Source organism: Fundulus heteroclitus, chromosome 5 (genome assembly GCF_011125445.2).
Source record: "Fundulus heteroclitus isolate FHET01 chromosome 5, MU-UCD_Fhet_4.1, whole genome shotgun sequence".
Lineage (NCBI taxonomy): Eukaryota > Metazoa > Chordata > Actinopteri > Cyprinodontiformes > Fundulidae > Fundulus > Fundulus heteroclitus.
In genome coordinates this window covers 24,937,659-24,958,621 of record NC_046365.1, presented here as the reverse complement: position 1 = coordinate 24,958,621, position 20,963 = coordinate 24,937,659, and the positions used below count along the sequence as shown (strand labels likewise).

The 20,963-nt window shown below is 40.8% G+C and overlaps 1 protein-coding gene and 1 long non-coding RNA gene across 2 annotated transcripts; both read right to left on the bottom strand.

Annotated features, from left to right (window-relative positions):
* Window positions 1–2,703: 2,703 nt before the first annotated feature.
* On the bottom strand, window positions 2,704–5,144 carry LOC118563178. The gene is made up of 3 exons (XR_004931075.1): window positions 4,957–5,144; window positions 2,963–3,070; window positions 2,704–2,734 (listed from the first exon to the last, which is right to left on the bottom strand). It is a non-coding gene; the product is annotated as an uncharacterized LOC118563178 (long non-coding RNA).
* Window positions 5,145–8,802: 3,658 nt separating this feature from the next.
* Window positions 8,803–17,872, bottom strand: LOC105915748 (myeloid-associated differentiation marker-like protein 2). Its single transcript, XM_036137271.1, has 3 exons — window positions 17,579–17,872; window positions 14,594–14,972; window positions 8,803–10,672 (listed from the first exon to the last, which is right to left on the bottom strand). Exons 2-3 carry the CDS (start codon window positions 14,872–14,874, stop codon window positions 10,021–10,023), a joined length of 933 nt encoding a protein of 310 aa, XP_035993164.1. The 5' UTR covers window positions 14,875–14,972; window positions 17,579–17,872; the 3' UTR covers window positions 8,803–10,020.
* Window positions 17,873–20,963: the final 3,091 nt, after the last annotated feature.

Here is a 20,963-nt window from a genome sequence, read left to right as displayed (position 1 = left end):
TATGAGGTTAAACTACAGTCTACATTGAATAGATGCATCCTTAGTGTGCTTTAAAAATAAAATCTGATTTTCAGCTTCTTTCAGGTCTTCGGGAAGGCTTTTCCACAGCTGAGCACCACAAAGACGTCTCCCTTTCAGTTTTTGCTTTAGATAATTTTATCTTTTCCAGGAGACCTGAGGGGCCCGGAGAACCTGAAGGACTAAATCAATTCTGAGAAACAAGGTAGGTTGAGACCATCTGTACTTTTATATGCATTACATTTTTACTGGAGTTATTGTTTTGTTTGCTCCTCATCTTTTTCTTTTATTAACATACATACATACCTGTATCTCAGAGAATAGACTTTAAAATACTTCTGTTAGTCTATAAATCCTTAAATGGCTTAGCACCTAAATACATCACAGACTTGTTATCAGTGTATCAACCCTCCAGACCACTAAGGTCTTCTGGCTCCAGCCTACTCTGCATACCTAGAACCAGAACTAAACATGGAGAAGCAGCATTTAGTTCCTATGCTCCGTTTATCTGGAACAAACTTCCAGAAAACTGTAAAAGTGCGGAAAGCCTGAGTTCTTTTAAATCAAGATTAAAAACACATCTGTTTAAAATTGCCTTTGACTGTTCTAGTTAAACAGTTTTACTGTTTTTAATGTTCTTTTTTGTTACTACATTCTATCCCTACTTGCTTTTATTCTATTTTCTATCTACATTTTATTATTTTGGTATATCTTAATCATGTAAAGCACTTTGTATTGTCTTGTACTGAATTGTGCTATATAAATAAATTTGCCTTGCCTTGCCTTGCCTTGCCTATACCTAAAGTTAACAACAAACAAAATTAGGATGTGCAGCGCTACGTGGCTTGACTCCCTTAAGCATAGATGTCACTTTTACTGCCAGGCTATTAGGAGACATTTCTGTATAGTAGTTACTGTTCACTTCACAAAACAATCATCTGTCTAAAACAAAACCGATGAGCTGTAAATATATTTACTAAAATAGTTGTACCAACTGCTGGAGAAGCTGATGGCATAATTTTGCATAATTTTGCTCGTTCAGCTCTGAGTTGCTGTCACCTTGACTCCGCCCATGACAAAGTCCGATTGCCGTCTGCTGGCAGGTAAGGTGCTGACTGTTCGGAAGTTCTCCACACAAACCTCGTTCACACCAATGAGCGTCTCGTTCTCAGCATCATCATCATCATCATCATCATCAAACTTTGCCTTTAATACAAAAAGACTTCACTGTGGGGATATCAGTGGGATTAACCCCCCCCCCTCCAACTGCCTCCTTTGACGCCTCTCATGCCAAATGAGGCTAAATTTACTCCATACATTAGGAAGTGATATGCCCCCCCACCCCCACCCCCACACACACACATTTATTTTCTCACAGGAATGCAAAGGGGAGGACCAGGGTGGTTTGTGTATGTTCGTGTCTATATTTAAAGCCTAATGCAGGACCTGAGGTTGAGGTCTGAGATGATCAGCTGTTCAGCTCCTCAGTTCAGTCCGCTAGAGAGAATCATAATTTCTTATTCTAAAGCAAAGTTTGGTTCAGTCTAACTCGATGATCTTGTTCACACTGGAATTGGTTTAGTCTCCATGCCATCTCCTGCCTGGCGGTTCACATTTATCGATTGATACTGATTTGATATTGATACATTTTATTTAAAATATTTTCATGTGACCTGTTTGACAAACTGCTCCCTTGCGTTTAAATCCTGAAATGGGCCGTCTGAATGGACTGTGCATGCTAATTCATTTAGCTACGCTTAATTAAAACAAGTTAAGGTGTTTGTGAGCATGGTTGTCTTCTTTTAACGTCTCTGTGCTGCTACTGGTGACGAGTCCACAGGTACCCTACTTCTTGTCCAGAGCTGAACATGGATGAGTTGATGGATCGATGGATAAATGTTTGGTTCAGTGTTTAAAAAAAGACAATGATTGACATCTGCAGCTGTGGTTTTTAGAGCTTAAAGGCATAAATGATTGAAGTCTCCAGGCTATGTAGCTTAGTGTTTTTTATGTGTCGTACCTGTTACAGACATAAAGAGACTCAATCTCTGCCTTTTTTCTGCAATTTTCTGTCCTAATGGTTAGTAACGGTCTTAATTATCCACTTCAAGAACAACAACTCCTGTAGAATAAACTCAAGAATCTTTGTAATTCATAACAATTCATTTGCCTTAAAACATAAACTAGATACCAGTCAGGTGTCACATCTTTATAGAAATAAATGGATTTTTACGCTTTGCCATGTGATCTACGGACGGCTCAAAACCACATCAGATCTGTTCTCTTAAACTCAGCTCCCACAAACTGAAGCTCCCTGTGAGTTATCCCTGTAGCTCTGCCTCACGGCCTGACTGACGCACAAAGTTTACCACTGCCTGCGTCTTTCCCTTTTAACGTTGACTCAGACTCTGTGAGAGCGCTGAGGCGTGGCCATGATCCTGCTGTTGCTGGATAAAACACTGAGAGATTCGTAAAAGTGACCCGAGAGCTGGAACGCATTAAACTGGCAGATCCAGAAGGAAAAGCCTCGACAGATTTTGCTTGCTTGCGGTGATTAGAGGTTTGAGTTGGTGTGTTTCAGTGCGTGTGTGTGATGACGGCACGAGAAGACGCAGAGGAAAAGAGAAAGATAGAAAAAGGATTTCAGATGTAGTCGTTGGAATATCAGGAGATGTTTCCCAGTTTTTCCTGCAATCTTCTCCGGTGAGTGAAAATGCTGGATAAAGAACATAAAGTAAAAAAAAGAAGAAAATGAAGCAGGAAAATTAAACCATTTGGCAAAACATGAGCTCTCATCATAGCAAAAAAGCTGTCTCAGGCAAAAAAAAATGAGCCTGAAGATGCTCAAAATAACCTGTGAAGGAAAAGCTGCACAAGGCAAGCTCTGGGTTTTATTTCCTTGGCTGAGGATGTTTAAATAAAAAGAGAAAGAAAATCTCCTTACTTTTTGTCCAAGATGAGGAACAAATGCTCCCAGGTTTGGTTAAACCTTTTAAATTTCTATGTCCCAGCAGGGGTTGTGTTGTAAAGCCATCAGTAGGCAGTATCCCACCTGCGGAGGAGAGATTCAAAGTAATTTTACGCTGGAGGATTCAAGGTAAACATGAAATATTTAGGACCTTTGCAAAAAATTGTTGCCATTTGAGCAATGTCCATGGAACGATGCGACCAGTGTGGACTGAAGTGTGAAATATCCGGACCTATTATAAACAGAATATGCATGGACCTGCTTATCCGCTTTAACTAGCTGGTCTTACTTTTCCCTGAAGAAGACATGCTGACCCTGAAGAAATACCCAGTCTAATTTACTGTGGTGGGACCGGACCAGGGGGACATATGTTACTGTCCACTGTTAGGCCAGTTGGTAGGAGAGGGCACCCACACACGTTCTGTCAACCCAAGTTGTGTTGAAGGAGCCACACAACCATCCAGACTACCATCCAGCTCCTGCAAACACAAAATGAGACCCGTCTAAAGCGTTTTTAAAGTTCTGGTAGATTTACATCAGGAGCGCCACAGTGTTGAGACAGAACAGATCACTGGACATGGACAGCTTTAACAGAAGTAATGCCACGTGTGTCGCGTATGTCACAGAGTGTGATGTGTGTGACGCTTTCATAAGGTATCCTCTGTGCCCAGTGAACGTCCCACACTGTTTTAACAGCGTAATCACTAACTAACAGTTTCGGTAACTGATTGTAGCTAGGCTTGGGTATCTAAATTAATTTACATTCATCCATCCAATATGAATTGCCGCTCATCCTTGCAGAAAGGCCGGTGCCTACCTCCAAAGGTCAATGGTTGATAGGAGGGGTACATCCTGGACAGGTCCATCACAGGGCAACGCAGAGACACACAGGGCAAACATTCATGCACACACACTCACACCTAAGGGTTATTTAGAGACCAATTAAGCTAAAAGTCATGTTTTTGGACTGTGGGAAGAAGCTGGAGTACCCAGAGAGAACCCACGCATGCACAGGGAGAACATGCTAACTCCATGCAGACCCCAGGTCGAACTCGGGGTTTGAACCCAGGATCATCTTCTTTAATACTGTCTCCACGTGCTTGCAAAGACAACTTTATAAACCAAAGAAAAAAATACTTTACTAAATAAAATTATCATGTTGCAAGAGCAACAAAATTTTCATCTCAGACCTCGTGAAGATGTTCACTAAAGATTGTGAAAGTGTCTTTATCCAGAGTGAAAATGTCTCCCAACACGGGCTGAAAGGCCACTAAGAGAAGAAGAAGCAGCTACTCTAACAGCAACGTGAAAAGCCAGAATAATGTTTTCAGACAAAGACCATAGCTTTTCATGACTTGTGGTCGGATGAATTTATTGTTCTCATTATGGAATTTATTTGTCCATAATGAGAACACAAGCCCAACCGTGAAGTACGATGGTGGCAGCATCATGCTGTGGGGATGTTTCACTGCAGGGTGTAGGTCTAAAAATCAATTCTACTGAATTCTAACATATTTTATGTCAACGTCTACATTTGAAGAAAGCTGGCATTTGGCGAATAGAAATAATTTCGGTTGGCCTAAGTGACCTAAAACAGGAAACAGTTAGTCGGATTTCACTTCAGGCAGTGAGAAAAAGAACGGGCACATTTCTTTTTATACACTGTATGCATCTCCTTTCAACTGCAAATAACAATATACTGTATTGTTTAAAAATTGTTGTGTCACAGATACTACTTATAACTCATAATTACTCTGCACAACCCCATAAAAATACTCCTTATATTTTCCCCCTCAGATAAACAACACTTTTTAAAGTTTGTATTGTACCAAACGTAAAAAAACAATAACCTCAAACGACAACTGAAAACTTTAAACCCATGGAAATAAAAGTAATCTTTCCTCATAGTGCACAAACGTCTTTTAAAATATCTGTAACAGAGATATTCTCATGAAACTGATCCCACATACGTGTGACATCGATGACTGTGGTTGGCCAGTGGCTCACTGCAGAAAACCAGCCGTGCTGCTATGAACCGACACCAACAGGGAGGAAAGAAAACAATCCACACCACGTCTGACGAAACTACAGAAAAGAGCTTCAGGGGAGGAAAGTTGCGACATCAGAGATTAGTGGTAAAGCCATCGGGGCCCCGGGCCCCGGTCCCTCGGTGGGATCCAGAGGGGACAGTCGTGATGGACACCTGTCACAGCTCATCGCTGTCCGTCGAGTCACTCTACTGCTATGTTTAAGATGGACGCCAGCAGGAAAATGAGTGCTATACATGAAGCAGCTGCTAAACAGGCGAGGGGGAGCGTCTGCTGAGGATCAAGAGTCACAACAGAGCGACAGACTCTGCGCTGATACTATCCGTGAAAACTTTCATCATTTTTCTCTCTAATTGCGCGCACACATTAGTCACTCGTTTTTTCGCAAAAAAACTGGCAGGATGAGTAGAGTAACAACATCTCCAAAATCACACGGTGACGTCCTCTGCAGTCTTAGTCAGATTTGCACACAGCGGCCAGCTGGTGTTGGATTCACTACAGGATGTACCCTGGTCCCACATTCAGCTTCTAACAAATCATTGTCATTGGCAGGTTTAGTCATCCTACATCAGATTGAGGAGATTAAGTCCATCCATACATCTATCCACCGTCTTCCGCTTCTCTGAGGTCGGGTCACAAAGCAACAGGTCCAGGAGAGGAACCCAGACATCCCTCTCCCCCTGGGGTCTCCTCCCAGTGGAGGCGCCCAGGGAGCATCCTGTTCAGATGCCCAAACCGCCTCAGCAGACTCCTTTTCAATTCAATTTTATTTTATTTATAACATAAGATAAGATAAGATAGGCTTTATTGATCTCACATTGGAGAAATTCACTTGACACATCGGCTCAGTAATCAATAATCAGATGAAGGTGCTAAAAGTAGGAAAAGGTGCATCAGTTATATACAGTGTGTCCTCATATATACAGTGGATAAAAAAAAAAAATAGAAATAAGGCAGAGAATGTCTTATGTACATTCACGGTGACTTTTATACGTTTGTATTGACATATATTCAGGTGGTAATAGCAGCACAAGTCACTTCTTTCAGGATTATTGCACATTATTATATAGCGGCAATTCACGATACATGTCATCTCAAGGCACTTTCCAAAGTCAAATTCAATCAGATTATACAGTTTGTTCAAAAAAAAGTTTCCTATCTAAGGAAACCCAGTAGATTACATCAAAGTCCCGACAAGCAGCATTCACTCCTGGAGGAGCGTAGAGCCACAGGGAGAGTCGTCTGCATTGTCCATGGCTTTGCAGCAATCCCTCATACTGAGCAAGCATGAAGTGACAGTGGAAAGAAAAACCACCCATTAACGGGAAGGAAAAACCTCCGGCAGAACCGGGCTCAGTATGAACGGTCATCTGCCTCGACCGACTGGGGGTTACAGAAGACAGAACAGAGACACAACATAAGAGACAAAAAAGCACAGAAGCACACATTGATCCAGGAATACTTTCTATGTTAGATGATAATAGCGGGTGATCTGTCTTCCCTGAATGATGTCACAGTTAACAGAACGTCAGACCAGGTGTACCTACTATGAAGAAAAAAAGAGAGAGAACAGAAAGTTAAAGGCTGAAATTACAACAAGCAATGCAATTTGGAGAATAATTTGATGTGGAGAAGCAGCGGCTGTATTTGGGCTCCTCCTGGATGACAGAGCTCCTCGCCCTATATCTAAGACCGAGCATGGCCAGCCTCCTGAGGAAGTTCATTTTGGTCGCTTTTCGTTCTTTCAGCCAAGATCCATACCTCATGACCAAAGGTGAGGGTTGGAACGTAGGCGGGCCAGTAAATTAAGGGGCTTTGCTTTTTTGCATTGTCATTTTTTTGGCTACTTTGTACTTTTTAAAGAAGCTTCAGTTCAGCTTCAGTTCAGCTTCATCAGCAAATCAGCTTACCACTGTGCATTTTCCCCCATAAACGCATTTTTTTTTCTCATTTAACCTCAGAGATAATTTGAACAGGCAAAGTAAATGTGAGATTTGACCTGTTGGGGGGGCCATGTGGTAGACAAACATTACTCAGTCACACTGACCTTGTTCTCAGTGTGATGACTGCCGTGTTTTCAAACGTGGTTCGTCTGGAGAAGATGACACCTGCTTTTTTTCTCTTCTAAAAATCGTTTTTTATAAAAAAGTTCCCATAGAAGCTTTTAACATCTGCAGCTTGTTGCTGTGTCACTGCTGCAGAACGAGTGCAGACGGGTCGTGTTTATTTTTGGCAGCGTTGGCGAAGTCTTTGAATTGCTGGGTGCGGGGTTTGCAGATGGCACGGATAGCACAGATGCCCTGACCAGATGTACAATTTATGTTACACATTTCTAACGCATTATTGTCGCTGACATTCAGATAGCAAGTGAGTGTGCGTGCTACTCCACGCATACAGACTGCAGTACTTTGAATATTCAGCATTATGTAGCTGTGGGTCTGAGAAAGCATGGGTCAGGAACGGGTCAGGGGATTATTTAAAGAGATGGGATGTCACTTATGTGGGGTGTGTCAGAGAGAGAGAGGGGGGGGGGATTCCTCTGCAGTTCTATGAATTTGAGTTTGTATAGTTTCTTCGGTGCAGTGGTCGCCATGCATGATTTGTGATATAATTTTAAATATCTGGGATGATTGTAATCATATTTGAATTGCTGTTTGTCTTACTATCTGTAAAATCTGGTGAAACTGGTAGATATGTCATAATTCCTTTATTTATTTAAAAAAAAAAACAGGAACCTTTTTTGTCTCGTTTTCATTCATTTTAGTCCAGCACTTGACAACATGTTGCCATTTAGTTCCTTTCTACATATATTTATACTTTATTTGACTCATAGACAAAGCCTTTCATACCCCGGCGCCTAACCATTGTGTTTCAGTTTATTTGTCTTGGTTTTTAGGTATTTGGTGTCGTACTAGAGACACAGTGTCTCCAAGAACTTTATTCTCAGAGCTTTTTCTATATTTTGTCATGTTACAGCTTTATTCCCAAATTGATTCAGTTCATATTTCCCCCTCAAACTTCTGCTGACAATATCAAACAATGACAAAGTGAAAAAGGTTTTATTTTTTCCAATTAAAACCATTTTCAAAACAAAATCACATTATTCAGCAGGTTGTAGAAGCTTTGGGATCAAGAAGAATCTCAGATCTTCTCAGATGTTTCTCTGTATGCTTGGCAAACCTGTTTTGAGGTATATTCTCATATATTCTTATCTGCAGATGTTCTCAAGCCCAGTCAGGTGTGAAGGACAGCGTCAGTGAGCAGCCATTTTTTATGTCTTTGCTGGACCTTTTCAATCGGATTTAAGTCCAGACTCCAGGCTAGGTTTTCCTGAGGAAACTTTCTGCATTTGACTGCTTCCATCTCTATGCAGACAATCATTGCTTAGCGTTTGGCAAAATTCTAGCCAGCTGTAATGTCCTTCTGGGCAGTCTACCATATAGGGCTAATTGAATGCTGTGGATACTTGGTCTCCTCTCTGACCAAGGCTCTTCTTTTCTGATTACTCTGTTTGGTTTGGTGGTCAGATCTAGAGAAGGCGCTTGTTGTTCCAAACGTCTTTTATTTCCAAATTGATGGAGATCACATTGCTTTTCAAAGCATTCATTGCCGCCAAAGCTTTTTGTGTCTTTCCCCAGATATTCTCCCAGACACAATTCAGTTTCAACCAGTCCAGAGACGGTTCATTGCCCTTCATCATTTGGCTTCTACCTGATTTGCACCATCCAAAGTGAGACCTTATCTAAACAGGTGAGATTATAGCCAAACCATGTTCAATCTGCTGATTTTATTACCGGCAAACTCCCATCAAGTTGTAGAAAGATCTGAAGGATGATCAGTGGAAGACAGGATGCAAATAAGATCAATTATGTGTGGAACGGCAAAGGGTGTGAATAGTTATGTGATTTATTGTCTTTTTTTATTTTCTTAGAATTTGCAAATGTTCCCAAACAAAACTTTTTCACTTATAAAATAAAATACATTGTAAAGCATAACAAAACATGGAAAAAGTGAAGAGCTGTTAATACTTTCCAGGTGTGCTGTAAATAATGAAAAAGGTTTTCACCATAAACACAAAATCAGATATAAAAACCATTAACCTACACGACATCCTGAAGGGGTGAAATGACCAACAACCCTCCTAAACCCAAAATTAACAAGTTTTGTCTTTAGAAATCACAGCTCAGCAAAAATTTTTTTACTTTGAATGGGATCTTTAGGTTCTTTTTTTTTAGCACAGATTCACAAAGAACAACGTGCAGATAATTCATTTCATAAATCAACAAAGGGAAACAAAAAATTTCAAAGTTTGACATAAAGTTGTATTATATCATCAAAACGTGATGATCAGCTATACATCTCTCAAGTAACTCATTCAGTATTTGCTGGATTCCTTTGAATATGTCTCTTAATAGACATGACTTTCAGGGTTTTTTTTTATTTTATCCCTTATAATTGTACACTTTCCTACTTCTAAAAGCACACACCACACAACATGTTGCTTTTGTCAGGTACAACCAACCAGAACATGCCAAAGCATAAATATGAAGACAATCACAAACCCTGAAGAAATATTGATTAAAAACATTTTAAAACATGAGAAGAAAGTCTGGCTGTTCGCAAGCAAAATGTAAAGAAATTAAGAATGGCAGCAAAAAAAAAAGATATTTTTATGGATCTTTAACTTATTCTTTTTCCTTATATTTCAAATACATTAATAAAGAAAAGACTAAAATTGTGAATTCATTTAGTAGCTTGAACACGTTAAAGCTTTATTGATGCAGCTCTGAATCACGGCGACACGTCCAGCTCAGCATCAAATGGCACTAAAATAAATCTTAACTTTCTAAATTGTTTGCGTTAAAACAGCGTTTCAAAGTTCTAATTTGGTTATTTCTGGGTATCTCCTCTTGGCGGGTTGGAGGATTTTCTTCTTGAGCAGAAGGTGGAGTTAAACACTGTCCAGCGGGTCCTGACTGAGTGGTTCTACACCCGCGAGTTAGCGGGAAGACGCGTTGAGCCGAATCGGACCCTTTGTGAGTAAAGCAGGTCTGTCAGATACAGCCCAAAGTTCACGCAGGAGAAAACGGCCACCACCACTTGGCTGTCCCAGGGACACTTCCCCTGTGGACACCACGACGGCCTCCACGGCGTGCCGTATTTTGTGTCAAAGCAGAAAACAGGCCACACGACTGAAGCGCTCAGGTAGAGCAGGACCTCCAGGAAGGTGCAGACCACCACTAAGCGATCAAAGGGCATGCACCTCACCGTCTTGGTGCGTTTACACACCGTCATTATGACCACCAGGGCGGTGAGGGCAAAGCAGGAGGCGTAGACGACCACGCAGTAAACGGTGGCGGCGTAGCGCGAGAACTGGCTCCCGTTGGCCAGAGCTCCGAAGATGACGCAGGCGACGAAGGCCTGGACGACTTTCAGGAGGCCGGGGACGGTGGCCATGTAGCCCACCACTATCTGGCCCGGTCTGGCCCGGCACAGGGCCACTTCGGCCCCGTAGGCCAGAGTTCCCAGGATGGAGCAGACCGTGACGGCGATGCGGAAATCTCGGACCTGGCAGCCTTCATATGGGCACTCGGACCGGACGAAGAAGAGCGGGTAAACCACAGAGGCGGTCACGTACCTGCAGAAAGACAAAAAAACGGATTTACCCTTATAGGAGGTCCACTGTTTCACCTCAATGCAACAAAATGTGGCATTCACACAGACTATAAAACAATGGAGACACAGGCATCGTGTTATGAATAACCTTCTGAAAAAATTATTATCGCCTCTATTGATTATTTAAAGAAATTAAAAAAGTCCAAAAAAGCTTCTTTTATTGATTGATTTACAAAAAATGGTTGACTTTCTGACAGATTCATATCTGTTCTGTCTTGCCAGATTTTTCCTTCTCCACACTGACATATTTGATTCATGAAGTTTTCTAAACACCCGACAAAAACGTGTTTTATTTCTAATTTTAAAGTTTAATAATACAGAAAAAAAAATTTATGACACAAAAGTGAATATATTTTCTTAAATATACAAGTGAATGTTCCATATTTCCAGAAAACAAAGTAGAAAACAATGTATGTAATGGAAGGGAAAAAAAGGAAGAAATTCCTGGTAACATTTGCTAAGTTTTTGTTGAAATTATATTAGTTTTGCACAAAGTAACATAAAACAGCTGCTCTCCTTTTCTCCCCAACCTTTGTATCTAACAGCACTGTTCAGTTCTATATTATCTAGGATATAAGAACCAGTATGATGGACCTGAAGAGCTACAGACCGATGCTCTATAGTTGGTACCGTTGACGAAGTCATAAAACCCTGAGTTACATAACTCACTCTTCAGCTACTCATGTCTAATAATGAGTTTTCTTATTTTTGTGAGTGACATTCGTCTGGAGATCACTGACCCTTTTACATAACACTTATATATTCTAGCTTTTGCTCAATATTTATAATTTAACAGATTTATTGTCTTGGAGCTGAGATTATTTACTGTGGGCATTGTTGTGATATCTGGATCACAGTGATCTGGTCCTTTGCTTCAGTTTTTAATAAGAAATCCTCAAAGAGGTGTAATGTAAGAGACTATATCTGTTACTGACCTCTTGTGTTAAGTGTGAGATTCATAGTGGATAACCGTTCTGATTTGCTCCTGACTTTTTTCCCACAAGATCTTAACACAGTTTGGCTGATGGTGACGATTTTCTACTTTCACAGGGCCCTAGGTGCTAGGTGGCCAGCGGGAGAGGTTGCTAATTCATCCCAGCACAACATAGGGCTATACAAAACATTACATAAACACTCATTTTTGGGTGAATTAATATCAAACTAAGATGTGTGTTTCACAGAAAGGAGAATCCAGGGAAAAGCCACTAAAGCTCCAGGAAGAAGGGCCATGTTGCAAACCCTAACCCTACATCTGGCTTGCCACTTTTGCAAAATTGCAAAACTGCGGTTGACGACGGTAAAAGACGAAAACCCAGACATCCATCTCCTTACCAAAACTCTCCAGCTCACACTGGGGGCCACCGATGTGTTCCCACTCCAGTGGGGATCTAAAGTCTCTCCAGGGTACCTCTTCCACCGGACCGTGCAGGGAGCAGCCTGATTAGACGCCAGGTCTGTCTTAACTACAACATCTTCTGATTTGGAGGAGCGGTGTCTCCACTTGAAGTTCCTCATCTTGTTCTTTTGGCCATGATCCATTTCTCCTGAGGCTCAGATTATTGACAGACCAGAAAATCAAGAGTTTCGCATCTCTCCTCAGCCCATTTCTTGCCACAACAGGCCTGCATTTCTGAGGATGAAGCTCCAGTCCTCCTACTCATCTCCAGCTCCAGCCTACCGTCACTTCTTAGCAAGACCTCATTGTCCTAATCGTTCTCTAGTTTTTAGCCATATACCTCAAACAAAGATTCTCACTTGCAAGATTTAGTATTTTAGGAAAGCCTAAAAAGAGAACTATGCTATACATCGGTTCTGAGTTTGAGTTTCCCATTATGAGTACAAAAGCATATGCTTTGTTGGTTCTTATCTACTTTTTTAAATTATGACTAGAAACTGTGATTTTATACTTTATGTGTATTATTAATGTATGAATAGAAACAATTAAGCTTTGAATTTTAGTCATTAATTGTGTTCTAGTGAAACTAAAGATGTCTGGTCAAGGATTTACTTAACTTATTCTTATTCTTTACAATGAAACAAAATAAGTTATTTTAGTTGTAGCTCCAAGAATAGACAAAACTACTTTAAATCAGAAACCCTCCATGATTTACTTAGTGATGATTTTATTTCTTATTATAAAGAGAAAGAATTAAGCTTTGACTGCTTGTGATGAAGCTTGTCCCAAAGTCTAGTAAATGATTTACAAAGCTTATTCCTTTGTTAATGTAATGTTTTCTTTTCCTATGTAGTATTTTCCTCTGTAATGCTTTTCTGTTCATGCACAGCACTTTGAATCGTCTTGTTACTGAAAAAGTGCTTTATAAATAGACTTGCCTTATCTATTCTCCCCTTGCATTGCTCCTGACTTCCTATTCAGCAGTGAGGGGAAAAAAACAACATTTCACCATTTTCTTAATACCCGAGCAAATTTAGATCAATGGAAATTTATCACACTTTGAAAAAAAAATACTTTGTTTGCCACTGAACCCAATTATAGAATATTGGTTTCTGTTTTAAAACCAAAAGGATCTAGAGGCCAAAATAAAGGTTTACGATTTTATATTGAGTTGCTGTTTGTCACGGCCCTCAGGTCTTTGTTTGTGGACACGTTTTTTTAAAGTTCCTGAGTTGTGATTTAATTAGTAGATTCTGAGTTCATTCTTTATCATGTTTGTATCTTGTTTCTGTCAGATTTTTGTTTCCTCCCTGTTATCATTCTCCCTCATCGTTACGCCTTCATTGCTTTCATCCGTCACCAACAAACTGCTTGATTTCCTTCACCTGCCCTCCTGGCTTCCTCCCTGCTCTTCACCTCTACATCTACTACCTCTTTATAAAATTTGAGTTTAATTATGACAACTCCCGGCTCCTGTTCACCTGACGGTGCAGCTGACGCAGCTCAAACACGACGCCGTCAGTGAGTCAGAAACTAAAACGGTCAATGAATTGGAGGAAAACCAGACTTGCCGTGTGGCAAACCAAAACTAAAAACCGTAATTTAAATATGAGTTGGTTTAAAACAGGGGTGTCAAACATACGGCCCGCGGGAGATAAAAGGAAGAGAATGATAAAAATTGAAAAACATGTACTTCGTTTAATTGAAAATCTGCAGTTCCTATATTGTCCACGAGGGGCGCTGTGTTTTAATCAGCAGATGGTAGCGCTGAGCTTCAGATGTGGAATATTGATTTTAATTCATTTCTTAATTTTTATCTGATGTATTTTGTCATGCAGGACAGTGTTTTTAAGTTCCATAAAATGTGAATAAATGTTTTTCAACATTGTATAATCACTGTGATCAGTTCTTATGCATAATGCACAAGTAAATGTTTAATTGAGTAAAAGTATTGTTGAAATTGCACATACTTTTCTTAAAAACGCTGAGGTTATTCATGATATATTGTGTAAAAGTGAAATTCATTAAATATAAAAATCAACAACAAGTCCACATTTATTAGTTCTATTTAATCTTGCAATGAGTTCACTCGTGTGGCCCTCTTGAGATCAGATTAAGCTGTATGCGGCCCCTAAACCAAAATTACCTCGACACCCCTGGTTTAAAAAGCCCTTTAGTTTTAGAGAAATTAATATTATTATCTTTTAGAAGCTGGAATGAGACATAAAACTAAGTGTTTAAGATCTTCAACTTTCTTTTTTCCATACTTATAAAATCTAATTACATCTAGGTTCCTTTTTGCAGTGCATTTTTAGGGCACCAGTTGATGTAAATCACAAATCCTGACTGTGGATAACTATGACAACCTTTATACAGGTGTTGCTCAACTTTTTTTTGTGCAACAACAATTAATACCAAAGTTGAATCAACATGGTGGGGCTAAAATCCCAGAGATATTTTGGTGTCGAGCGGCTCTCTGTGACCTACATGAGCGTGGCGCAGGCGGCCCAGGTCACCGTCAGGTTGTCCCAGGACACCCGCAGGTAGCTGTGGAGGCGGGTGGCGTCCAGGAAGAACACCGCCACCGACACGGCGAAGCAGCAGCACCAGGCCGCCATGCAGAAGACGCCGTGTGAGCCGCTGTAGCCGGCGCTGTGGGTCACCATGGCCATCACAGCACAGCCCATGGCCAGCTGACAGAGGCGGGCGCCGCCCAGCGGGGAGCAGAGAGCCCCCTTGTTGAGGTACGGGCCCCCCTGGGAGTCCATGGCTGGAATGAAGTGAGGAGATGCTGGACGTCCAGAACCAGCGTGAAAAGCTTCAGGTTCAGCTCGAGTTCTGGGAGGGTTTATCCTCCTGAGGACATCTGTGGAGCAGAGAAACAGAGCGAGGGGGTTAAAGCCGGGACGGGCTGCAGCGTTTCCTCCACTTGTTGGTGCCAAATGTTCTCGTAATCTCTCAAAAAGCTGTAGATAACTTTTCTTTTTCTTTCTTCCCTCACTTTATACCAAGTGCTTGAAATGTTTCCGTTTAAAAAAAAAAAGAAGCTTTTTTTTGTCTTTAAAAAGGTAATTTAGATTTTGCAATGAAGAAGCCTGCTCAGTTTTACTGGAGTGCTTCGGACACACAGCCTGGGGGGTGTTTTAAAGATGGCCGCTGATCTGGAGGAATACACATCATCTGTGCACTGATGCTGTCCTACCAACAGAGACAACCAGAGCGTTTCCTAGCCAGAAAACATGGGTGGACGGCACAGTGCGGTCCCTGCTGAAGGCCCGGGACGCAGCATTAGAATGACAATAAAGACCCGTGATGCTAGAAATAATTTGGATTTAAACACAAAGGCCTATGCTTTTTAGATGTACACCCTGTTAATTATTTTTCTTTTCACTGTACCAGATATTAAAACTGTGTTATTAGCTGAAATCCTGGCATGCAGAGGCAACCAGCTGAGGGATGATGCACATCTCCGCTCTCTGCTGGTTTCTCTCCCGTTTCTGAAGGACTTTCAGGGACATCTGATGCACAGATACTGTCGTTTCTTAGGCCTGTATCCTTTCTCACTTTATTAAAGCAAACGCTGCACACAAAGAATGAAACACTAGGCCAGGTTTGTGGTTGTATTTTCTGTTATCTTTGATATTTTCTCTAGGTCCACTGAAAGAAAATTAGGTTATTTGCGTCAGGCTGCTAGCGACAACGTCCCCAAAGAGCACATTTAAAATTAAGTTTCTTGCTGTTATGAGTTAACCCAACACTGGTTTGGCTCTTTTTGGGTCATTAACAGACAAGCAAACCTTCCTTCAAGTCTTTCAAGAAGTCTGAAAAGGACCGCATCTCAAATCTATTTCCACATTGATGCACAACAGTCTGACACACACTATGTTTATAGATCATGATAAAACTTTTGAACACCCATTTTAGCCATGCCTGGATGTTTAGTTGGGGAGAAAAATCTGGATTTTAATTTTCCTCATTTGTCCAGAACAATGAAGAATACAGAAAGGAGTCTGTTTGCTCATATAGAAAATAAAAAGCTTGGAAAGCTCCTCTGTTACATTTTGAAGAAATGTTTGATCTACTCCATGCTATATGTATATATGTATATAATATGCTGGGGATTTTTACGCATTCTTCTCCAGACAGATACCTTTGTACAATGGCATGCTTTCAATCCTTTGCACCTTCTCTTTTGGCTAAAAGAAAATGTGAGAAAACCCCTTCTTGAGAAGCTGACTGTAATCCCAGATTACTGAGACTGATCACCGTCGGTGGGAGTAATGCACCCTAGAAGGTCTGACTGCTGTAGCCGGACTAAACGGTATTCAGCAAAGTATTAGTTGAAGGGTTAAACAACCAGGTTATTGCACCTTCTTCTATTTTAGTAATTATTTTCAGTGGTACAAGATATATGTCACAATAAAAGGTGGAAAAGGTTTTGAAATAACGGATCTTGGTCTGTTTTTTTTTTTTTTTTTTACATCACAAAAACAATTTATTTTCATCAATGAGGACCGCTCTATAAAGAAATGAAGACTTTTCGGTTACACTTTATTTGAAGGGATGTACATAAGACTGACATTACACTGTCATAAACATGACATAACACCTGTTATGAACATAAATGACTCTTTATGAATGTTTAGGACTGTTGTCATTAATTGTCATTCGGTAAATTATGACACTAATAAAGCAAAGTTGACATTGTTTAAAATGTCTTTTTTATGACAACTTGACATTAACAGAGACAAGGTTAAGTTTAGGGCTTGATTTGGGATTAGGTTAAATTAAGTTTAGGGCTTAATTTGGGATTAGGTTAAATTAAGTTTAGGGCTTGATTTGGGATTAGGTTAAATTAAGTTTGGGGCTTGATTTGGGATTAGGTTAAATTAAATTTAGGGCTTGATTTGGGATTCGGTTAAATTAAGTTTAGGGCTTGATTTGGGATTAGGTTAAATTAAGTTTAGGGCTTGATTTGGGATTAGGTTAAATTAAGGGCTTGTCATAACAAAGACATTTTAAACAATGTCAACTTTGCTTTAATAGTGTCATAATTTACCGAATGACAATTAATGACAACAGTCCTAAACATTCATAAAGAGTCATTTATGTTCATAACAGGTGTTATGTCATGTTTATGACAGTGTAATGTCAGTCTTATGTACACCCCTTCAAATAAAGTGTTACTGACTTTTCTACACAGATTTCTTCTGCTTTTGTTTCTAAGAAGAACGTTCTCGGGTTTCTCTGCATCCCTTCACATCGCAGCTTGTTGGTTCTGCTCGGACGATCTCAGGACGCCGACACGTGTCAGGACATCTACAACGGCAGCTACTTCGGCTGGGTTGGGTTTTATTTCTGTGCTGATGAATCACAGGACGTCACTGAGTAGCGACGCCAAACACAAAGGGAACACACATTTCTCAGATGTTCTGTCAGAACCTAAACTGGAACTGGCAGTGGGACACTCACCTCTCAGCTGACAGACCCCCCCACAACCCAAGTCACAGGAGGCGAGACGCTCACGATTCGTCCACAAGATCACTTCCACAGGTCCAAATCACCGCCGGGTCCAGACCCAACACTCAGCTTAAAAGAAACCTCCACAGTCCCTTCCAGGGGAATCCTCTCGGACCGAAATCCGCCCCGTCATCTTCCCTCTTTCCCTAAATCCCTCTCCTCCTCACACGCTTCCTCCTGCCGGTGCTGTGAGGACGGGGTGCTGCTGGTCGATCAGGACACAAGGAAAGTTATTTGGGGATGGGCTGTCACTGCGCGAAGAGGTGGAGGGTCCATGTGGCTGGGTGTGGAGCTGGGGAATGCAGACACATTGCAGACCCCCTGAATTATTGGCTCTCTGCATGAGGGGGTCACTGCCACTACGTATAACAAAGATCAGCATGAACAAGTCTGCAAGGTGGACAAACTGAAAACTCAGACTTCATTGTGTTATCACTGGATTCTGTGTCATCGACAGACACAAAGTAGAGAATAACTGTGACACGAAAGGACTTTGAACGCCTCGCAGAGCTCTGTTAGATTAGATTAGATTAGATTAGATTAGATTCAACTTTATTGTCATTACACAGGTACAAGGCAACAAAATACAGTTTAGGTCTAACCAGAAGTGCAATAGCAGCAACTGCAGGATAAACAATGGGTTCCAGAAGTACAGGACATGGATATGTACTGAATAAATATAGAGATGGATACTATTATAAACAGTATTCATCTCTATATTTATTCAGTTCAAGCCATCGTATGAGAACGACCGGCATGAAACGGCTACAAACCCACCGAGACATGCCGGTCCACTTCAGCAGGCCGGGCAAGGAGAGCTTTAATGGAAGCAGCAGCAAAGAGGCCCGTGGTGACTCTGGAGGAGCTGCAGAGAGCCACAGGGCAGCATCACGCTGTGGAGCTGCTGTTCTTCAGCGGGAAGCTAGTCACAGATGATGAAGGGAGGTAAATCCAGAGCAGCACTGGAAGGAAACCTGTTTGATGCTGTGAAAGACTTGACTAGATCAGAGGTCTACAGAAATCACATTTGTGTGTTAGAAACGGCCCAGTCAAAGTCCAGGAACAAACCCCACCTGAGATGTTCACAGACATGAGCTACTTAGCAAAGAATGAACTACATTTTCAGCCTCTGTATGTGCGCAGCTGGTACAATATTACACACTGAGTCGTCCAGGTTCTGGACTTCTTTCATGCCTGAATGTAAATATAACATTTACTCAATGAATGATTTTCCAGACAATTGAGCAGGTCTGTGATTTCAGCTGAGTGGTCAGGATCATCAGTTTCTCACCAGCTTCTTCTCCAGTGTTGGCTCACAATTAAACCGAGAACTGAACAGATTTTAAATTACTACTTAAATAATCACATATTTTTTCCCAAGCTTCCATTAAATGCAGAGATACACCAGAGAGTCTGATGGCGATTGAAATCCTCCAGTTTTCCTCTTACCGGCTCTGCCAACTGAAATGAGTGAGGACAGCACAGGGGATTGTGGGATGCCGTCTACAGGATCTAGACGTGGTCTACGTAGCACGAGTCCAAAAAGAGCCAGACGCATTTCCACAGCACCCACCCACCCGTTTGTCCCACTGCCTTCAGGGAAACGATTTAGGAACATTAAATCAAAAACTAACAGACTTAAAAACAGCTTCTTTCCCAAAGCAGTCGGGGCTCTGGCCCCCTGATGAGAATCAGCCATGATTCATGATCCGTTATGTTACAAACTCCCTACTGGTTCCACAGGTTCTTGATCTGATGAGAATTATTTACACTGTCTCTCCCTATCACACGTGTATTCACACATTTCAATTTCACAGGTACCGCCTGCTTAGACATCCATGCATCCAGTTACAGTACAGAAGCTAAATTTAATGCACGGTATTGTAGACTGCTGTCTGACTTTTCATTCAAAAATTAGTCCATTCACTGCTTATGACTATTTGCAGGCTTAAGCCCTTCATGGAGGGTTGTTAGCCAGTGCAGCAACTCTGGCCGACTGATGAGCCAGAGTTAAATCAGCAGAATGATTTAAAAAAAAATAATAAAAAAAATAGCCTGGAGAGATGATGCCTTGTCAAAATTACATGACAAGATTCTTGAAGTGCTGAAAACATTTTAAATCTGTCAAAACATAAAACCTTTAAATGTTTTTTTTTAACTAAAACACAGATGAACTTTGGGGACATGCCTTAATGCATAAACCTGCAACTGCTTAATTTTCCTTTGGATTTTAAAGTCCTCTCTACAAAGACACTGGCAGCACATTTTTCTCCACTTACAGTTGCTATAATGTTTTCTAAATTTAACTTTTGAATCAAAACAAGGTTTATATAAACGGCTACATGCACTATAGTCCTTGGAAAGGTAATTTAAATTAGCCAAAGTCAGAATCCAGAATCCAGACAAACAGAAATCGGTACCGGTTGGTTAAAGCCTGATCGGTGCATTTCTGTCAGGGCTGTAATGTTTCGCTTTGGATCCGTTTTCAGTCATTCAAAAACACCGACATGAACCACGCACAGAGTACTGCTTTACACAACAATTTTCCCTGTATATACATTTATTGTGCAGTTACAAAAAAAGTATCATGTTCAAAGCCTCCAGATTTATCTCAGGCTCTTAGTACCTGGACATTATATGAAGTTAATCAAACAAATGTCTCTCCATAAATGGGAGGGATGGAAATAAAGCTCTAACACGTAGTTCCATTTGCACCCTGCTTATGATTTAAAGCTGGAGATTCTGTGTTTTACTTTCCTCGTCTCAAGAAATAAACTCACATTTATCAATCATATTAATCAACGATGACTCTGTAAAAGGTACACTGGACATGAGCAACTTGAGATTGGGTTCATACGTTGCATTTGAATCAAAGTTCAAAAGATTAAACGAAAACAGTTTTAACCGACTTGGTTAAAAACAGGCCAGAGACAGGGGTCAGCCTCAGGGCCGGATTATCCATAAAGGCCAGTGGGCCAGTGCCACCACATGACACATGCTTTAAAAATATATTTTTCATAAATTGTTATATTATTTACTTGAAATTGTTGAAATACCATGCATTATTTGTGTTGTAAACACTGATGTCACAATAATAATAAATTATAAATAAATCAAGATTTTTTTGATTTCAACATTTTAAAATGAGATATTTAAATATTGCTCACTGCTCATATGCCCACATGTAGTTGTGTAAGTTAGTAAATAGTAAATTACATTACAGAAATCCCCTTGATTATGTCTGATGTTTTTGACCAGAGGACAGCACGGGTAAGGGGGGGGGGCTTTGAGGTATAGTGCCCAGGGGCACCACATTGTCTTAATACGGGCCTGGTCA

What these genes read in the sequence shown, in the direction of transcription:
- LOC105915748 (XM_036137271.1), bottom strand. Translation starts at nt 14,874, where the DNA reads ATGGACTCCCAGGGGGGCCCGTACCTCAACAAGGGGGCTCTCTGCTCC. An exon ending in GCCGCCTGCGCCACGCTCAT is followed by an intron (nt 10,673 to 14,593) that starts GTAGGTCACAGA and finishes GTCTTTCTGCAG; the next exon opens with GTACGTGACCGCCTCTGTGG.